General features: G+C 42.8%; 1 protein-coding gene and 1 long non-coding RNA gene across 2 annotated transcripts in view; both read left to right on the plus strand.

The window, feature by feature from the left end:
• Positions 1–232: 232 nt before the first annotated feature.
• The window catches only part of PIP4K2A (phosphatidylinositol-5-phosphate 4-kinase type 2 alpha), a 168,208-nt gene continuing 148,573 nt past the window's right edge, over positions 233–19,867 (plus strand). The window contains exon 1 of the mRNA XM_012767309.2: positions 233–520. Within this exon, the coding sequence (XP_012622763.2) occupies positions 377–520 (144 nt within the window). The 5' untranslated portion in view covers positions 233–376. The remainder of the gene's footprint in view (positions 521–19,867) is intronic.
• Positions 783–19,867, plus strand: part of LOC142864365 (uncharacterized) — a 35,821-nt gene continuing 16,736 nt past the window's right edge. The window contains exon 1 of the long non-coding RNA XR_012914918.1: positions 783–10,225. This is a non-coding gene — a long non-coding RNA (uncharacterized LOC142864365). The remainder of the gene's footprint in view (positions 10,226–19,867) is intronic.

The raw sequence follows: 19,867 nt of genomic DNA on the forward strand, positions 1-19,867 counted from the left end.
CGCCGCGGCGGCCGGGCCGGGCCCCAGGGCGCAGCCTAACGGTCCGGCGGCCGCGCCCCGCGCCCCGCGCCCCGCCCGGCGGCGCCGCAGCCGCCCGCCCGCCCTGCGTCATGACGCCGGCGCCCAACGCGGAAGCCGCTCGCGGCGCGCCGGTCCAGCCGCGGGCTGAGCGCGGAGCGGGCGGGCGGGCGCGAGGCGAGCGCAGCGGCGCCCCTGGCAGCGGGCGGGCGGGCGCGCGGGCGGGCGGGCGCGCGGGCGGAGCGGGGCGCGGCCGCCGGGCGCCGCCGGGGGGATGCGGCTGCCTCCCCGGGCCGGGGTGTAGAGGGCGGGTCCCGGCCTCGGGAGCGCGGCGGTGGAGGGGACGGAGGCGGCGGCCATGGCGACCCCCGGCAACCTGGGGTCCTCTGTGCTGGCGAGCAAGACCAAGACCAAGAAGAAGCACTTCGTAGCGCAGAAAGTGAAGCTGTTTCGGGCCAGCGACCCGCTGCTCAGCGTCCTGATGTGGGGGGTAAACCACTCGGTAAGGGCTCGCCTGCGGCGCGCAGTCCCCTTCCTCCTCCTCCTCTTCCTCCTCGCTCCCCTCCTCCTCCGGCGGCGGCTGCTGCGGGGCGGGGAGCCCGAGCCGGCCCCGGCCCTCCGGCTGTTCGCCTCCGGGGCCGCTCGCCCGCCCCGGTGTCCCTGGCCCCGCGGCGCGCGCGCCCGCCCCTCTGGGCCACCCGGACGCCGCTCGCGCCCCCTTTGGACCCGGGGCGGGTGCAGGACGAGGGGTCCCGTCTGCATCTGAGCCCCACGGCCGGTGCCAGTGCCGCCCCCCGCCCGCCTGCGGGTCGGTGCCCGCAGCCCGGGAAGTGGGAAGTTTGCGCGGGGCACGGCTCCGCCGCGCTGTCAGCTCCGGCGCGGGCTGCGGGGACCCGGTCCTGGAGCTCGCTGCCCGGTGCGGGGGGCGGCGGGGGCGCCCGCGTCCTCAGCCGCGGGCAGGTGTACCTGTCCCAGGCAGGGAGCGTCGGTGGCCTCCCGCGGGAGGAGAGGAGTGAGGATCCTGGGGAGACTGGAAAGCGAGGAGATTTGGGGCAGCAGCTTTAGTGCTTAGGTCCTTTTTTTTTTTTTCCTTTAAAGGCAATATTGTTGGACACAAGGGAGGCTTTTTGGCAAAGAAAAAGCTAATGTAAATATGGCTGTGATGCTGAGCATCGTCCCTGCCCCTCTCCCGCATCGCCCTGCCGCCGTGCGACGGAGCAGCCCTTGGCGGGGACTCTGCCTCCCGGCGCCGCCTCCCCCACTTTGGGGAGCCGGGCAGAAGTCACCGACTGCGGAAGGGCGGCGGGGGCGGTGACAGCAGGAGGGGGTCCTGGCAGGCAGGCGACGCGAGGTGGTCTTGAGTTGCCTGCACCCGCTTTGGGGGTGGTTCAGAAGGCCGGCGGAGAGCGCTTGGGAAGGTTGGCTAGCGCGCAGCCGGGGCTGGCCGAGGATGCGCCGCTGCGGGCTATGCGGACTGCGGGTCGAGGGTCCGAAATAGCCTCCTGCTGATCCGACCGCGAGAAACTCCTGCAGTTTTAATCTACTTGGACGGGATCAGGAAACATGATCGGAGCTGTTGGCTCAGCCATGAAAGTTTAAATGAGCCTGTGAATTTTGAGCATGACCTTACCCACTGCAGTCAGGCAGCATCTGAGCAAAAGTGTAAGTCTGCCTGTCAGTGCTTTTGATTTCGATGGGTGTCTGTTTCCCTTTCTGCATCATGGAAATGACAGAAAACCATGCTGGTTTCTCAAAAGAGATGCTGTCACTTTAATGAAGTTGTTTAAAACGGCTCAAAAGCATCGTTGTTTTTTTTTGTATTTTTGTTCCCCAAGCTGAGATGGGGGAAAGGTGAAACAGGATCACGATTGATTGTGTTTGCATGGAGTGGTGACTGCCTTTGAAAAATCTGAAAAATGATTATTTGTATCCAGTTTAATGCCTGACCCCCAGACGTTCATTTTAACTTCCTCCAACTTCTTTAGCTATTAGGAATGTAAACTGTTAAAATAGCATATGCTACATTATTGCACCCAAAAGTCCTCCCCCAAGTTTTATTACAGAACATGAAATGAAATTTTTCCTGTTAATAAGTCTGCAATCTAGAGTTATGTATGCTTTTAAGCTCTTTTATGATTTATGTTTAGTTCTGTGTCCCTTATTACTAAAATCGGATGCTGTAATAAAAAATAGGTGTACTGCTCACTCATATTTACGGGTGGTTTTATCTCCTTTGGAGTTCTGGTGTTTTGGTCAGGACAGTGTTTGTGTGTCAGGGTTTAATCTAGTAAAGTAGTGTCAACAATGTGCTGCATAAAAAGAGGGTGCTGTCTTGGGAGTGAGTCTGAATCCTGTTTACTTCAGAAAGTCTTGCAATATTGTGCATGTTTTACAGTAACCGCTTACATTGCTACATTATATTTTATGAATTGCTACATTTGTTTTAGAGTTTCTTGCTAATTGGAAATATTTTGAAACTACTTAAGGCTTATAAAAATAATGTATACTTTGTAGATAGTACATTCAGTGTTATTTTGTTTTGCTCTTAAGAAAATGTAGCAATTCTAAATGTGCACAGCCCCCGTGAAGTTTCCATAGTATACAATGTAATCCTGTTATTCATTCAGCAGGTACATATTGGGCACATTGAGTGTCATCTGTGGGAAAGATTGCTAAAACACCTCTCGTATTTTTGTCCAAATATCCTTATTTTGGGGGGCTCTGAGTTGACATAAACATGGTCCATTTCACAGCCTTGTTTTTCAAATTGTCTATTTTCTTTACTCTGTTAGTTTTGAAAAAAGGATGGAAGTATATATAAAGATGAAATCTAAACACTGAGATGTGTATTTCTGGTTGATTTCATGTGTATTTCTGTGTACCAAAGTTTATAGTACAATGTGAGAATAAATATGTCAGCACTGTTAAGAACAAGCAAGCATAGTGTGCATGAATGGGGACATTTGAGAAAGCATCACAAAGAAGGAACCGATAATTCAAATCAGAGTCTTGCATTTCTAAAGTGATCAGAATTAATGGGAAAATATTTGTCATGAATACAGCTATTTTGTGCTTTTAAAATTTATTTGGACTCGTCATAAGGATATTAAGGAACAACCATACATTTGTAGCACTAAAGGGAAACCACATATTTATTTTATCATAGAGGCATCTTATAAGGGGATTGGGCTTCTATATTCCCTATATACTAGGGTAAAATGCTCATTGGATCTGTGTTCCAGTTCTTTCTGTGTTGACCTTGGGCATGCTAACCAGTTTTTGTTTGCATCTGTGAGGTAAGGTTATTGGACTGGATGATTTCCAAGTTTTTTTCTAACTCAAGATGCAACTGTTTTTACAGTCTACTAGGTACATAGCATTATACTAGGATTTATAGAATAGTAATAGTATCTAATAAAAGTTGCATTACTATTATAACCTTGCTAATACAGCAGCATTCAGGAAATTTTCAAGGCCTTGACTTAAAGGGAAAGGAATCTATGGTGATTTTTAAGAGACTGTGAACTAGAGTTTGTTATATTGATTGTAGTTGAACTGCATTGCAGTCTATTAAGTCAAAGTCTATTTGATTGAAATGTAACAACTTGCAATTAAGGTGAAAAATTTCAAGTCCACTGTGGTGGTAATAAAAATCTTGATTTGGATAATGCTCAGTGTCGGGAATAAGCCTGTTATTGTGTGGTTAATTTGATATGTTACTGCTTTCTAACTTAAAATACCCATCAGTGAATGGATCAGTGCCAATTTTTATTTTAAGTATTTTAAGCAGTGAATATAATTGGATACATAAAGGAAAAGATGACTTAAGAAGGCAGTTTTGTCTTGTTACATTTGGAATTACACTAAAAATGATTCGGCAGTAAGCGTCTTAAAATGATATTTTAATAGTGTGTGGAGCATGTTGAATGATATAAGCCAAGACTTGTTTTAAATAGATATCCTAAAAGATTTTCATACTCAGTGAAATGTGAGCCTTTTAGAAATTAGTATTTAAAAAGCTATTTAACTATCCAAGGGAAGACATTCATTATCTGTATAGAAAAATCTTCAGGGACATAAAACTTGCTTAAAACAAATGTATTTAGGAGTAGCCAAGTATTAACATTAGAGTCTTTTGGTTTCAAGCCATAGAAACTCAAATGAGCTCCAGCAAAAGTTTCAAGTACTAGAAGAATTTGGGGGGTCTACCACGGTAGAAGGAAGACTGGTGACCAAGCTGCGAAGAGAGCCAGGGGCTTGGGTGTTGTGGAACTTCTCTGTCTGTTTTGGTTTTATTCTTCTTTATAGCTGACTGGCTTCCCCCACAGGGCAAGGAACTAATGCTTCCTGAATTTCACTTTTTGCTCCCCCAAAAGGGCTTTCTGTCTGGGATTCAGTTATAAAAATCCCATGGAAGGATTCTGATTGGTCTGGCTGCGGTCAGTGGTGGCTGTCCCCCCTCGACCGAGCAATTAATAACAAGATGGCAGCACCTGCTTGTTGGAGTTGGGGAAAGAACAGCCCCCCAAAGAAGGGAAGGGGCCTGGGCAGGTGGTGTCAGGCAGGTCTCTCTCCTAGTAACAGAGCTGTGGGTCCTACCTGTGGGGGTCTGTGGGGACCAGCCACATGCCATGTTTTGTGTGGATTGGAGAATGCATGGTGTTCTTGGTAGCACGTCCATAGCTTTTATTAATAATATATTCTCAGAAAGGTCTGGGTCTTAAAATAGATACATATTATATTATAGAAATAGTTTTGTGGATTTATATTTGAGCACTGAAAAAAGATAAAAGAAGGAAGTTAGGTCTAAAAGTGATGAATGATTATGAATGATATTGACTGAATGGACTGTAATGAGGCAATTGCACTGAAATAAACATTAAATAGACATGAGGTGGAATTCATTGAATGGAACCCAATTAATCATTCAATCAAGAACTAGTCTCCTCAAACTTATTTTTTTTCTGCCTTTTACTTTTCAGAGGAAAGAAACATGCGAAGCAGATATATACAAAATTTATTATTAGGGAAGTAGTTTTATACCCCCTAAAACTTGGGATTATATCTGGAGAAAGTAAAACAATTTCTTCTCTGTTCATCGAGTACCTTAGAGTGAACTTTAGTTACTCCAAGTACTAAATGCTTTACTAAACTTTAGTATTCAAAATGATGCCCCATGGCAGGTCAGTGACCTCTCCTCCCAAGGCAAGATGTTTTGCTGTGCCTTTAGAAAGATGGTCAGTAAGAATTGTAATAAACCAATCAAATCTATTCTAAGTTGATTGGAAAATGCAGTTAACTAGAGTAATTAGTTTTGCGAATATACCCTCCGAAATACAGATTTTGGAACTGAAGGGAATTGGTGCCATTTGGCAAAATCATTTGTGGTCAGATAGATGAAGTTCAAATCCTGGCATCAGCAGTTGTGAGCTCTTCGAGCCTGAATTTATGCATTCTTGAACCGGAGGTAATGAGGATTACCTAGCAGGGTTATCTTGAGGGTTAAATGAGATAATGTATTTAAGGCCTAGCATGGTAATTAGCATACCATAAGAATTCAGTAAATGATATCTAAAAATGATAAAATTTGGATGCAATTAGGCTGGTGCCATATTAAAAGCACAAGACCAGTGCTTCTTAAAATTAATGTGCATATGAATTTCCCAAGTAAACTTCTTTAAAATGCAGACTGTGATTCAGCAGGTGTGGCGAGGGTGTGGCCTGAGACTCTGCATTTTGTCAGGCTCCCGGGTGCTGCTGGCGCTGCTGGTCTGTAGGCTACATGAGGTGGTGGGACGAGTAACTTTACAAGAAAGGGGAATGTTCAGGGTTTCCTCCAGCTGTATGTGATGAGTCCTTAGAAGAATGGTGACCCCAGCCAGGCGCGGTGGCTCACGCCTATCATCCTAGCAGTCTGGGAGGCTGAGGCGGGTGGATTGCTCAAGGTCAGGAGTTTGAAGCCAGCCTGAGCAAGAGTGAGACCCCGTCTCTACTATAAATAGAAAGAAATTAATTGGCCAACTAAACATATATATATATATATATATATATGTATATATATATATATATATTTTTTTTTTTTTTTTTAATTAGCCGGGCATGGTGGCACATGCCTGTAGTCCCAGCTACTCGGGAGGCTGAGGCAGGAGGATCGCTTGAGCCCAGGAGTTTGAGGTTGCTGTGAGCTAAGCTGACACCATGGCACTCTAGCCTGGGCAAGAAAATGAGACTGTCTCCAAAAAAAAAAAAAAAAAGAAGAAGAAGAAGAAGAATGGTGACCCTATGATAGATTAGAAAAGTTAGGAGAAGGAATTGTGTGTTGGAAAGGGACACAAGCAATTTTGACCTAAGAAATGTTGACTTGGGGCAGGTGGATCTTCCAACTGCAGTACCATGTGAGATGTTGGAAAGGTGGGATCCGGGCTCAGGAGCCAGGTTAGGGTCTGCAGTGTGAGACTTGTCCATACAGAATTGGTGCTTGAAGCCACGCAGGTGAATTGGATCTGTCTGTGACACAGAAGCTGGGACACTGGAGGTGCTTGGCTTTGCGGGAAAGACAAAGGAAGAAGAAACTGGAAATAAGAGAAAACTCAGCAAAGAGGCTAGAGGAATTAGATGCTCCAAAGAGCTTGACTTTTTTTGTGGTTGTACTTTTTGGAAGAGTGGTTGAATTAGGAATATGTATGTGTGTGAAAGCTCAAAGATTTAAGAAGTGAATGAGTGGAAGTAGAGGCAGCTTCTCTTTTTAGAATGTAAAAAGAAGGAAGGTGAAAGATGCCATTTTGTTTAGGAATATCTAGGGTTATTCCTTGATTTCATCTCTTCCTTTCCATTCTCACCCTTATCGTTCCTAACCAGATTTGTTTTCTTCTTTCCTAGACTATTAATAAAACTCCCTGGCGTGTTTCCCTGAATCTGCTTTTATCCACATTTCCTTTTTTTTTTTTTTTTTTAATACCATGGAGGCTATGGACCCCTTCTCAGAATAATGCTTTTTAATGAATAAGTGAAATTACAGAACACAGAGGATATATCCTGCCACGCTCATGCATCCCTTGAATTCTATCCGTGGACCATTTGGAGGTTTGTGGAGCCCAGTTAGGAATGATAAAACATAGCGAATTATTAGATTGTATGTTAAATTAATGGTTACTTTATCCTGGTCCATAGTGTAATGTCATCATTTTACTTGGCATCCTTATATATTTTTGAATTGTGAATTATCACTGTAGAATTATGCATATACCCTTGCTTTACTTTTTGTATGTTTTGCTATCATGTTCTTTCTTGTATCTTTAACACCTACCTCCACTAGAGATTAGGTCGTTTGAGGTGTCAAAAATCTAATTCACATTGATTAGTTGCAAGTTATGTCAGCTATTAACTTGATATTTCACCTTTTTTTTTTTTTTAAACAAAAGAGACACTGCAAGATGCTTTGAATACAAAATGAGTATATTATGGATGATGCCTTCTAATTGCTCATAAATGCCGGGGACACAGAAACAAGACATACACAAATAACAAGAATGTCAAGAATGCTGGAAGTGGAGGGTATTAAATAGTGTGGGCAGAGTGTAGGCCTCATTAAGAAGACTTTGAGCAAAGGCATAAGTAGTGAAGGGCCTGGACATGAGGACATCTGGGTGAAGAGCATTTTAGGCAGAGAGATTGGCCTGTGCAAAGGCCCTGAGGCTGGCACTAGCCTGGCATGTTTGGGGACCTGCAGGGAAACTGGTGTGGCTGGCGCAGAGTAAGAATGGGGCCAAGTGACAGCAGATGGGGCCAGGGTGATAACAGGAGCTGGAGCATGATTACTTCTGCCTGGGGGACTTGGAGAAGTCTTGAGAGGAGGTGACACCGAGAAGGACCTTGAAGATTAAGTAGAATCGCCCAGCTGCAGATGAGGATAGGGCCTTGCCACTCAAAACGTTCACAGGCCAGTGGCCTCAGCCAGCACCCAGGAACCTGTTAGACATGCAGAGTCTTGGGCCTCTGCAGACCTACTGGAGCAGAATGTGCATTTCAGCAAGACAGGTGATTGTAAGAACATTCTAGTTTGAGAAGCACCAGCCAGGGTGTTCAAGCCCTGGGGTTCTTTGGACATGCCTTAGAGGCAGGTGGGGAAGTGAGCACCTATCTCAGCTGACTCCAGGATAGCCTTGCTTTTGTCTTCATTGTCATCTTTAAAAAAAGATAAATAAAATAAAATAAATGGGGCATTGAATGTAATATGTATGGGGGAAAGATTCTGCAGCCAAGGGGATTGAAAACCACAGAGGTAAATGATGGGAATGTGGGGCAATGGTTGAAAGGGTAGTTTGAGCCCACCTTCGAAGGGCCAAGCGTCTCATGTTTGCCAGAGAAAAACCAACAACAGTTCTGACCAGGGTCACTTTAAAATTTGCCACTGATCTGAAATGGCACTCGACCCTGAGATTTTCCTGTCCCCTTTAGTGTGTTCTCTACTCTCTCAAACCATGCCTTCCTTTCCCCCCTCTCCTTCTGCCTGGTTGTCTTTGTCCCGCTGCCCTCCCCAGGCTGAGAGCCTCTTCTGGAAGCCACCAAACCAATAGAAGCCACCAGCCTCTGCTCTTCCTAACTTTTGGACTATGGGGTCCCTCAGTCTACAGACTTGCTGGAGAGCTGCACTGCCTGGCGTGGCTATTTAAATTTCAGTTAGTAAAACTTAAAATTCAAGTTTTCATGCCGAGTGCTCAGTAGCCACATGTGAGTATTGAATGGGACAGGGTGAGGACGGACACTGGTCGCCATGGCAGCACCTGCCGCCGGGCAGCGCTTGCTGCAGTAACAACAGAAGCTCCCCTTGCCCTCCGCCTCTCACTTTAGCAATCCTCCTTTCTCTGCTGCGTTTTATTGCACAAGTTGGAAAGCCTTGTCTAAAACGCTGTGTTCTCCTATGTCTATGGGCGCACCTGTGTTTTTCTTAATTTATTTTAATCCAGCTTTCATCTTGCTTTCTTCTGCCTACTCTGTACCCTCTAACCCTATTGTGCCCCAAACCAGCATCTTCCCATCTCAGTGAACGGACTGTCATCGGCCTGGGTGCTCAAGCCCAAAACCCAGGGACTGACCTTGACTCCTCTTCTCACTGCTCCTTTCCTACATCCCATTTTTGAGTCCTGAGCCTGCAGCTTCTCCATTCCTGTTGAAATCCTCTTTCTTGAGAACCTAGGAGCCTCCTAACTGGTCTCCCTGTACTCATCCTCGCCCCGTTTCAATCCAGATTCTGCCTAGCAGCGGCAGAACGAGCTTTCTGGACTGTAGGTGATACCGTGGCACTTTCTCAGTTCAGCCTTCCAGGGGCTTCCCACTGCGTTTAGAATAAAACCCAAACCCTTTTCTACAGCCTTCGAGGTCTCCCCGGCCTGGCCCCTACTTCCCTCTTTGCCCTCGAGCCTTAACACCCCCTTCCTTACTCCCACGCTGCAGTGCACTGGGCTTTTTCTGTTCCTGAAACAAGACAAGCTCAGAGCAGCCACAGAGCCTCTGCATTTACTTTTCTCTTTGTCTGGAATGTTCTTCCCTCAGATCTCTGAATAATTGGCTCCCAATTTGTCATTTTAGTCCCTCAGCTGAAGGGTTGCCTTCTCCGAGGATCTCTGACCTCCCAGACTCAGGCAGCCCCGTCACTAGCTTATAACCTCTTTTATTTTCTCTGTGACCCTTAAGACTCTCTGAAACTGAGTTGTTTGCGTGTTTATTGTTTAACTGCCCCAACTATTAACAGAACGTCAAGTTCAGTAGAGACTTTGTCTTATCTACCAGCTTTCTCCTGCACCTAGTGCGTTTATACAGTAGGTGCTCAATAGGTATTGTTGAATGAATGAATGCAGCTGGGATTCTCAGCTGTGGGCCATTAGTCCTCTCATGTTGCATTTTCACCAGCATTGTGAAGTTTGTTATGATTGAGCACGGTATTTAGAGCGTTTTTGCTGGGCTGGTTGTGCAATGCATTCGAGAGTGGGGGAAAAGTTGCTGCAAGTTGGTGATAAGAGGTATGGGGTAACTGCGAGCCCATGCCAAAGAAAGAGCTTGTGTTTGCAACAGCACGCAAGCTCTGCGCCTCCTGAGCATGGCAGAGAAGGTTCAAAGAGTAAACAGCTTTCCTCAACAATGGCAGAATGTTGAAGGGCCGCCAAGGGCATTGTGTGAAGACTGTGAATGTGTTTCTAAACAATCTGAGGTATGATTATGTACAAGAGCTCCCTGCAGTGTTACTACTGACTTGTTCTTTTAATGGCTTCAGATACACCTGCAAAATTGCTAGTATTCAGAAGCCTGCCATAAGTTAAATTCAAGATTCTATAAATACTTTGAGAATAGCGATGGTCATTTCAATATCTCAAGCCTTTTACGAGCTTTTTTCCTACTGTGTATTGTTTCTGTTGGTTCTTCCTCATGGTGCCTCGTTGCCCTGTGTGTTTGGTTGGTTTTGGCTCTGAGCGGCTCATTCCCTTGTGCCGTTATTTGGGGAGGATTCTTGGAGTCTCAGGGTAAAGGTGTAGATATGTCCCTATGGAGAGAATTGTTTGTTTTTCCCAAGTGTCTAGGGACACTACAGACTAAGACCATTTGAAACTAAATTCACAGCTTGGGATATTTCGGACCTCATGATGATATACATTTGGGCTGCGGTCCCCTGGGCATGGAGCAGGTTTATTTTTGGTTGAACCATTGTAGCTTTATGGAGAAAGTGTTTCCTATTAGATTCCACTCCTCTGGTGGGCCCTATCTAGGCTTTGACCTCTGCTCCTTTCAATTCATGAGACCATCAGAGCCAAAGTGGTTTCCACAAATCCCTCACTCCTCCTGTGTCCAGTTTTCACGTAGACTTTGGTAGGGTAACCCTCTCTCGCCTCTTCAACTTTGATGCCTTTAAGAAGATGCTTAAAACATATTTTAGTCAGGATGATTACTTGTGGACAGAGTGGGTCTGCATTGCCTTATCAGCAGAAATGGAAATCAGCATCAGAGTTTGAAAAGACAGGGAATGACAGCAAGAGCGTGGCGAGTTGGAGCACTGTGGGCTTCTATGGCCTCCCAGGGCTAGACCAGGGAGGGGAAGTGGGGGGACAGGAGGAGGAACTGCAGGGAAGAAGGAAGGTCATCGGGGCCGGAGGTGATGGGAACCTGAACTCGGGCAGTGGTAGCAGAAGGGACGTGCCCAGAGGTCACTATTTCAGAGAGAATAGGCTGGGATTTTGGACTGACCGAGGGAGTTTCCTTACTCGTTTACACTCTCCCTCACATTATTGTTATCTTTTGGGCCCTTTGCTAAAAACAGTCTTTATTATCTGCACTCTACACTTAAGTTACTGATAATGTAGAAATGATTATATTTCCCATGCTGAAATTTTCACACATGCTAACAGTTTAAAAAGATAGCATTTGATAGATAATTCAGCATTTGATGTCACCAGTCTAAATCCCTGAGATGTGGTTTATTGGTCCAGCTTTAACCGGTACCTTATTTTATAAAAAGTGTTATTTTTCATATCTAAAGTTCTACCAGTAACCTATAACCGGTTTAGGGTTTTTTTTTTTTTTTTTTTGAGATGTTTTCCAATAATGGCAGTAGTTTGGAGTGACCATGTGTAACTCTCAACCAGCTCTTCTGTTTCTTGTGAGCTTTTGGGCAATGTCTGCAGAAATTAGGAGTGGAGTTCATATGGGAGTTGTTTGTTTCTCAAGCTAACTATATTAGTGAGGATAGGGCCTTTAGCTTTTTAATTAACCATTACTAGACTTCGGAGGGACCCCAAAACTGAAGATTTTTGTCTTAACGTATTTTTATCTTCTATTAGCTTATTTCATTCTTTTATAAAACCTTTACTTTAAAAAACAGTATTCTTAAAATCAGACTTAACATGTCATAGTATTAAGACCTTTTGTTTTCCCTTAAAGGTATTTAAGACTGGTTTTCCCCCTTATTCTTTAATGAGGATCATTAAGTTACCTTTCACCTGTCAATGTTGTGGATAAAATTAATCTTGGTTTCTTTAGGTATAATGTTCTCTTATTTCACAGCACTTTATAACTCTCTGCATGCCTTTTAACTGACAAAATTCAAAATTGTGTATAATATTTTACAAGGCCTATACCTGAAAAGTTAACTTTTGGCTTATCTATGCTATAGTTTGATCATTTAATTAAAAAGTAGGCATATGTTATATGAGGTTTTGTGTGTGTGTGTGTTTATGTGAAAATTCCTACTGGCAAGAGACTATCAATTAAATCACCATTTTTAACTAAAAATCTATGTTGAAAAGACTGAAATTATTTGAAGATCTGGGGTGTAAGGTCTTTGTATATGTATTTCAGTTTGCTTTAGTATACATACATTCCGTTCTATTCTAAGAGGTTTGACTTTCAACCCAAACTAGCTGTCTTATGGGTAGGTAGTTTGTTAAAGGGAGAATGATGTGAGAGTGTGGTTGGTTAAATCCGTAACTGGTATTAGAGAAACAACCTCACACAGCTCTTCTCAAAACTGAATTGAAACTTTATGTTGACTATAGCGAGAAGAATTTTTATTACCTCTCCAAAGAATATTCATACACAAACAGATCTTTTGCATAAGATCTTTTTTATTCAGCAAAAATGTATTGACCATTTGCTTATTAGATACTGATCAAGGCCTTAGAGAAAGAAGTATGAAAAAGTCTGCCTGTAAGATAGGAGTTCACAGTCTTACTGGGAAGATGGGCATGGAACGATGTAACCAAAGTGATAAATTGGTGAATTAACAGAAGTGCCTCGTTCAAAGTTTATTTGGTTGCTCATAATAGTCACACAACTCGGAATAGCTGGAGGAAAAAATAGGGGGAGCGTTTATTGGGTAACTCTTGGAGCTTAAGAGCAGAACCTCAACTGAGCTTCACATAGACCAGGATCCAAAGTGCCTTCTTGCTTCACTTTCTCTGTAAGCTTTGCACCACTTTTTGTGAACCTTTCCTCTAAGAATATTCATTTTTCCTGACCTCTTTGTATAAGTAGACTTCATGGAGCCCCTAAGTTTGTCCTCAGATCCAGATACATCAGATGTCAATTAGCTACTCTGAATCTCAATTTCAGATTTCTTAAGAGTGAGACAGAGTTAGGGACCATCCAGATCCAGCCACCTGTGGCCACAGGAGCAGGGGCTGCCTGCTGGGCAGCTGCTGGTGGGGCACCCACCCCTCCACACACACCAGGATTGTACACTGAGATACTACGAGACGGCAGAGGATTAATAAACTACCCTGGCACAGTGTTATTTGCTTTAGATCTTGAAATTCTTCAAGAATTGAGTTGGAATTAACCTAGTAGAGAAGCTGGAGAAAACGAGATACAGGCAGCAAAAGTAACATACATAAAAGCAAAAAGGGCCTGTGGCATTTGTAGGGAACTATGGAGCCTTTCTTCAAGTGTCATTATACTCCCCATCTTCTCATTCTATGGTTTTCTGCTTTTCTATTCTTAGGGACATTTTCCTATTTAAATTACTTCTGTTTGCATAATTTCTTTTGGCTTGGCCAGTTAGGCTTAGAATCATATCTACAAGTTGCTGGACACCCTAACATTGAGAATATTGAGAATTTGTAGCTGCGATAAGTAGGCTTTGGGTTTTTGGTTTTCCACCTCCCCACCCCCATCCCCAACCTGGGCTTTGAGGGTGGTGTTTGGTATTAGTCAACCCAAGAATGACCTCTGTAGCTTTCCACATAAACTGCATAAAGGCTCTGGGCCATGGGGGGCAGGCGGGGGCTGACATTAGTATTGCCACCTGCACACCATGGCAAAGGGCTGCACTAGCCCGAGACAGGCACCCTTTTTGTGATCTTCCTGCACAGAGGAGGCTCATTTTCTGGTGTGCACAGAGGTGCCCTGTGTGCTAGCAGCTGCCACGCTTTGCCCTGCTTTTCTTGGGTCATGCATCGAAAATTTCTCATGTCTAATTCCCAAGTGTTGGTATCTTTGAGGAAGCTTTCAGGTGGTGGTTAGGCTGGACAGAAGAAAAGAAAGTGGGGTTTATAAAGTTCCCTTACAGATTTGCATCTGCTTTAGAAAATGCACAATTGTGCAGTCTTTCCTGCTACATGCTGTTTCTACGATGCAGATTAGTTGATACAAGACGGGTGCACAGGGAACGTGGCGAGAGGTGCAGGAATCGGTCTGTAGACAGTTTTCCTTGAGTACGTCACTGTTTATTGCCTCCAAGTGACTGCAGCTGGATGCGAAGTGTACTAACACAGCTGAAAGCACAAACCAGGTTGGGAAGCTGGGCCACGCACCTTGCTCAATCCTCTGTGTTGTTCCTCTTAGGTGGCCAGGTGTTCCATCTTGGAAGTACTAATTTTAGGGTTCTTTCTCTCCAGTCTTTGGGCTTTTGGCCCTAGTCTGTGTCACTTAGAAACTCCATTATTCTTTATAATCCTATCATCAAGCGATCTTCACCTTTGTATTTTTAACACACATTCTATATTTATTAGAAATTAAACATTGTCAAAAACTGATATGTTTTCAACATATCCTATTCTTTTGACGATCATATTCTTAGGATTTTTATTTTTAAGCATTCTGGTCATTAAGTTTCATAGGTTTTGGGTAGCCTGCCTAAAATCTGGCTTTTAGATTGTGTATAGAACTTAAAGTTTTTCCGAAGTACACATATTGCATTACAACAGAGACGTTTGTTAGTTACAGTTTATCTTGAACAACTGCATGCCGAGGCTGGGACAAACACACAATCCTTGCTAGGTGTTTTGTTTCCAGGGATAACCAGAAGCTAGAGGCCTTGTTGTCTAAGGGGCCCAGAGCTTAAAAAGTTTGAAGACACTGCTCTAAACAAGCAGAAAATTCATTTCTTTACGGGCCCTTTGCAACTCCTTAGTGATCCTCCTCTGGCCTCCCCACGCTCGTTTCTCAGTTTCTCTCAGTCGCAGGTGTCTAGTGTGTTTGGGTGTCTTTCACAGGTGTGCCCTGACCCCTAAGTTTCCATTCTCCAAATGACTTTCTCCCTGTGCTAATCACCAGCTCACCTTTCCACAGTTTGCTCAAGCCTGCTTCTGTGCCCAGGAACATGAGAAGTTCAGCTAGCCCCTCTCTCTAAGACCCACGTCCTCAGGCTCTTACTGTGACATCAGGACCTGGAACGTGTTTCCCCGTAGGAACAAACAGCCAACTTACAAATGAACATTGGAACGCAATCCATTCATAAACTAGGTTGTGCTTGCACCCAGATGAAAAGTTCAGATGCTTTGGCATGGAAAGAACTGTTCAGAAACAGTTATTGTTCCTGAAATTATGACAAATCCATAAAGCACTTATGTACGTATTTATTTTTGGCACATTGAGCTAAAGTAGGAGAACAGGAGCACATTTAGGGGACATTTTAAAAGGAAAAAAAATACATTAGGAGAAACTAATACATCTTTTTTTATTCTCTTTTCTCTTGCAATTTTGGCATGAGATATTCACAAATTTAACACATGCCAGTGAATATTTTAATTCAGTAAATAGCCAATAGTGAATATTTTTATATGTGTCATATAAAGCTGCTGCTTATATTTATTTAGGTGAATTGGAAACATTCATGGTTTCAGTGGAACTTAAGTTCTAATAAGTACAGATAGTATATTTTCTGAAAAACTTGAAAAATACACATAAATATAGGGAAACAACCAGTGTTAATATTTTGGTGTGTTTCTTTCCAATATCTTTTTTTAATCTCCTTGGGATTGCATTGTTTATGTGTTTCATCATTTTACTATGTAGTCTTCACAATGATAATTTTAAACTTTTAATGACTGCCTAATCATCTAATGAAGTTTTATTAGTCTGTACAATGGTTCCAGTTTTTTTGCTACCATAAATAATGCTGCTATCAACATCTCCCTTTATAAAGCTTTTTCTTATTTTAGATGATTTCCTTAGAATAGATTCCCCTTTGGGGGAATTTATTTGGTCAAAGGTTATGAATATTTTAAGGCTCTTGCAAAATGTTGCCAAGTGCTTTCAAAAGGGGCTGTACCAGTTTATAACCCCAGCAGTGTGGGTGAGAATTTCCTTACCTCCTGCTTTGAGTGTATTTTAGGTTGAACAGCAAAGATTGGAATAAAAAGATATTCTCTTCTTCGCATATGCTCTCAACCCATTTAAATCTGTTTAGAGGGATTTTCAATAGCTTAACAAAAGAGGTGCACATTTGGGCAGTGTGGGGTGTCTGGTCTGGGGGCTGGAAGACAGGAGGGTTGGCCGTCTGGCCCAGGAGTCTGCCTTCTAAGGAGAGCTGCTTTCAACTGACCCACTTCTTACAATATTTTTCTCCATTCTGCTCCAGGCAGAGAGTCCCTGGTTCCAGAAGCAGGTCCGTGTCCACTGTCTGTGGTTGGCTCACTTCATCTGGCCCAACGCCATGTAGCTTATATTAATAGTATACCCAATCCAGCAGCATTCAGTGGCAGGCAGAATTCCTCAAATGTAAGTAGGCTAGTTAGGAATTTGCAGTTGGTTCTCCAGTCTGACTCCTTAACATGAGATTTGACCTATGGATGCTTCACATGCAGCTGTTCAGAAAATGGAACGTGACATCCACCAGAGTCTGTAATTAGAGCAGCGAGTGTTTGCTTTTTTAAAGGTTGAATGCTATCACCGCTCTGTAGGCCTGTAGTTTGGCTTGGAGCTTGATTTCATGTGCAGGCCACTCGTACCTGATGTAAGTATATGGGTCACCTGTGCTGACTTCATGAACATTCTGAAACCCAGCGAGGCAGATATGGGAGGCTGAAGCTCTGCCAGATAAGTGGGAGGGCCCACGCTTCTTTCTGTTTAGATAACATTCAGAAAGGAGAAAGCAATGCATGCAATTTTAATTTTTAACTCTTTTGCATATTATAAAAAGCTTTTTTTTTTTTTTTGCTGAGGAAAATGAACTGAGAACATCAAAGAAAATGGAAGGAACAAAGGCAGAGGGGAGAAAGGAAAGGTCATCTTTATAAACCATTGCCATCCAGATAAACTGTTATTTCCACTTTCTGTGGATATGTTTTATTGTGACAGTGGTAACTACAGTTGCCAATATTCAGGAGGCCTAAATTACTATTTTAGATGGATACAGGCTTTAAAATTAGCCCTGGGATAATACATTTCTTTTCAAACTTAACCTTAATTGATTCTTATTTTTTAGAGATTGAATTTAGTAGAAAATTAAGGGTCCTTTATAAAAGGTGAGAATATGTATTTAACTTGGATTAATAGAGAGTTATTTATTTTAAAATATTAAATGTTTGATACAAAAACAGATCATTCTGAATAGGCTTTGGGAAATAGACTTTTCAGTATAAATTAACTATATGCAATGTTTTAGTAACTTCAAAATAAGAACTTTAAAAATTATGGATATAAATTTTGTATGACCTTTCTATTTTTAAAAAAGTAGCTTGTTTTCTTGGGATATTTTGGCGAAATACAATACAATGTATCTGTATATGGAAATACTCTGTAGTCATTACACATGTGGGGGGGTGGACCAACTCAGAGATGTGGCTGATTTGTTGAGTGAGAGCATGGCCAGTATATATTTAAAATATTATGTTATCTCATGAGGGAGGAGGGATTACAGATGGTTTTTCACTTTCCATAGATTCCTTTAAAAAATATATATATATTGAGCCTCCGGTTCTTTTATAATTAGGGGGAAAAAACCCAGTCATATTCTAAGGTGAGATGGGTGCTGGGAAGAAATCTTTTATACCATCTTCTGTACTGTCTGTATGCAAGGGCTCCACATCTGTAGATTCAGCCAAGCACTGATGAAAAACATTCCTGAAAAAAAAGACGATAAGAAACAACACAACAATAAAAAAATTACAAATAAAAGTACCAATCCAGTATAACAACTATTTATGTGGCATTTACATTGCATTAGATACTGCAAGTGATCTAGAGACGACTTAAAGTATGTAGGAGGATGTGCATAGGTTATATGTAAACACTACACCATTTTTATCAGGGACTTGAGCATCTGTGGATTGTAGTATCTTCAGGGTCCACAGATGCCAAGCGATGTTGAATTTGCTGAGGCAGAACCAACTCATACATTTTGGTTTGTGACATAGATACATCTGCTTGGTATACGGGATTTTTTTGGAGGGCGCATAGTTATCCCAGAAATCCTTTGATTTAAGATAAGTAGTGATTGTACTGGGAGAAACAATTAGGTAATAAATGATTCTAAAAGTTGTCACTTTTTGTGAGTTTGAGAAAAACAAAGATCACATGGAGTGATTACCAAAATGCTTTCTCTGTAGTATGAGTTTCTTTCCAAAAAGGTAGTTATTTTCTTGCACTTGCTAAAACTTCATCTTTATCTTGAAGGCACTGAATTAAGCTCATTAAGAAAAAAAAAGTCTGCTAGGTAGCATATTATTGACAGCCACTTGTGATCATAGAGTAGGTCAGGATATTTGGAACAAATTGTATTTATGTAAGAGAAAAATGTGTTAATCATCCTTAATTCTTCTATGTCTTTTGCCATGCGAGAATGGGAACACCGCTGTATGGTGCAAAATATTTCTGGGGTCACTTCCCCCCTCGTTACTTAAAGGTTTTATTTTTTTATACCACATCGATAGTTAGCATCCTCCTGTAAGTAAACTGAAGAGATGACAAAGGGGCACACTCACACATCTTGAGTTATTAATATATAAGTGACGTGTGACCATCTAACATACGAACCCAAATAAGGGCTGCTGGTCTTGATAAAAGCTGCATTTCTTACCTTTTAAGGTAAATTTAAATATAAGTAGGTATTCTAATGATTTCTTTTGGCATCCAGTAGATTGTGTTACTTATTCCTTCCCCAGACACAGCCCTGGGGAGATTTTCAATTCAAGTACAGTCACCCCTTTGGAATTCTGGGGAGACTGGGTCCAGGACCCTCCACCAAAATCCATGGATGCTGCAGTCAGCCCTTGGGAACCCACGGATATGAAAAGGCGACCCTCTGTTGTTCTCAGATTCCGAATGCAGCAAATACTGTATTTTCAAACTGTCTTTGGTTGAATCCATGGATGCAGAACTCTCCCATAAAGCATGTTAAATGAAAGGGAGAGTGACTCTGGATTTAGACCTCGTTCATCAGGTTTTTAAAATTTCTTTGATTCCATTTCAAAAAATCATAAAATGTCAGAACCAGATGGTACTTGTGATTTTTTTTTCTCTAACCCTTTCATTTTATAGATGAGAAAACTGAGACAGTTCTAAATAAAGAACTAGTGCTCAGCGGTAGAGCCAGGGCTAGAATGACATTCCCCCACTCGGTCGCAGGTCCCTTGTGTGTACTGAGGTCATCTGTAGACAGCGTGTCGATGACCAACGACTCCCCAGACGCGAGCTGGGGGAGGTCTGTTGACATCTGACTTCCTAAAGACTAATTTCCTTCTCCAGTCTCTCAACTCTGCTTTGCTTCCCAAACATATGGCCTCGAAATCATCTTTCGTTTTCTCTTTTTGCTTCCTTTTTATCATAAGACACATGCTTCGTCTAGCTATTACTGAAATGTGAAGAAGACTCATAAATAGATTCTCATTTCCTGAGAAGTAGCCTTCTAAGTGAAGCAAGATGCCATGTAACCACTCTTTGACTCTTTTTTGTGAAGGTGAAATCCTTATGACGTGTCTACTCTTGGAAAGCCTTTGAGACTCTGAACAAAGAAAGCATAGTTAAAATAAGCAAAAAAGCAAATAGCAAAAAAATCAAGTTGTAAAGAGGGGGAGGGGAGATATATATTTACCCTACAATTTTGCACAGTCCTGGTTAAGGAAACTGTGACATTTGAACTTGA

This window comes from Microcebus murinus, chromosome 25 (genome assembly GCF_040939455.1).
Source record: "Microcebus murinus isolate Inina chromosome 25, M.murinus_Inina_mat1.0, whole genome shotgun sequence".
NCBI lineage: Eukaryota > Metazoa > Chordata > Mammalia > Primates > Cheirogaleidae > Microcebus > Microcebus murinus.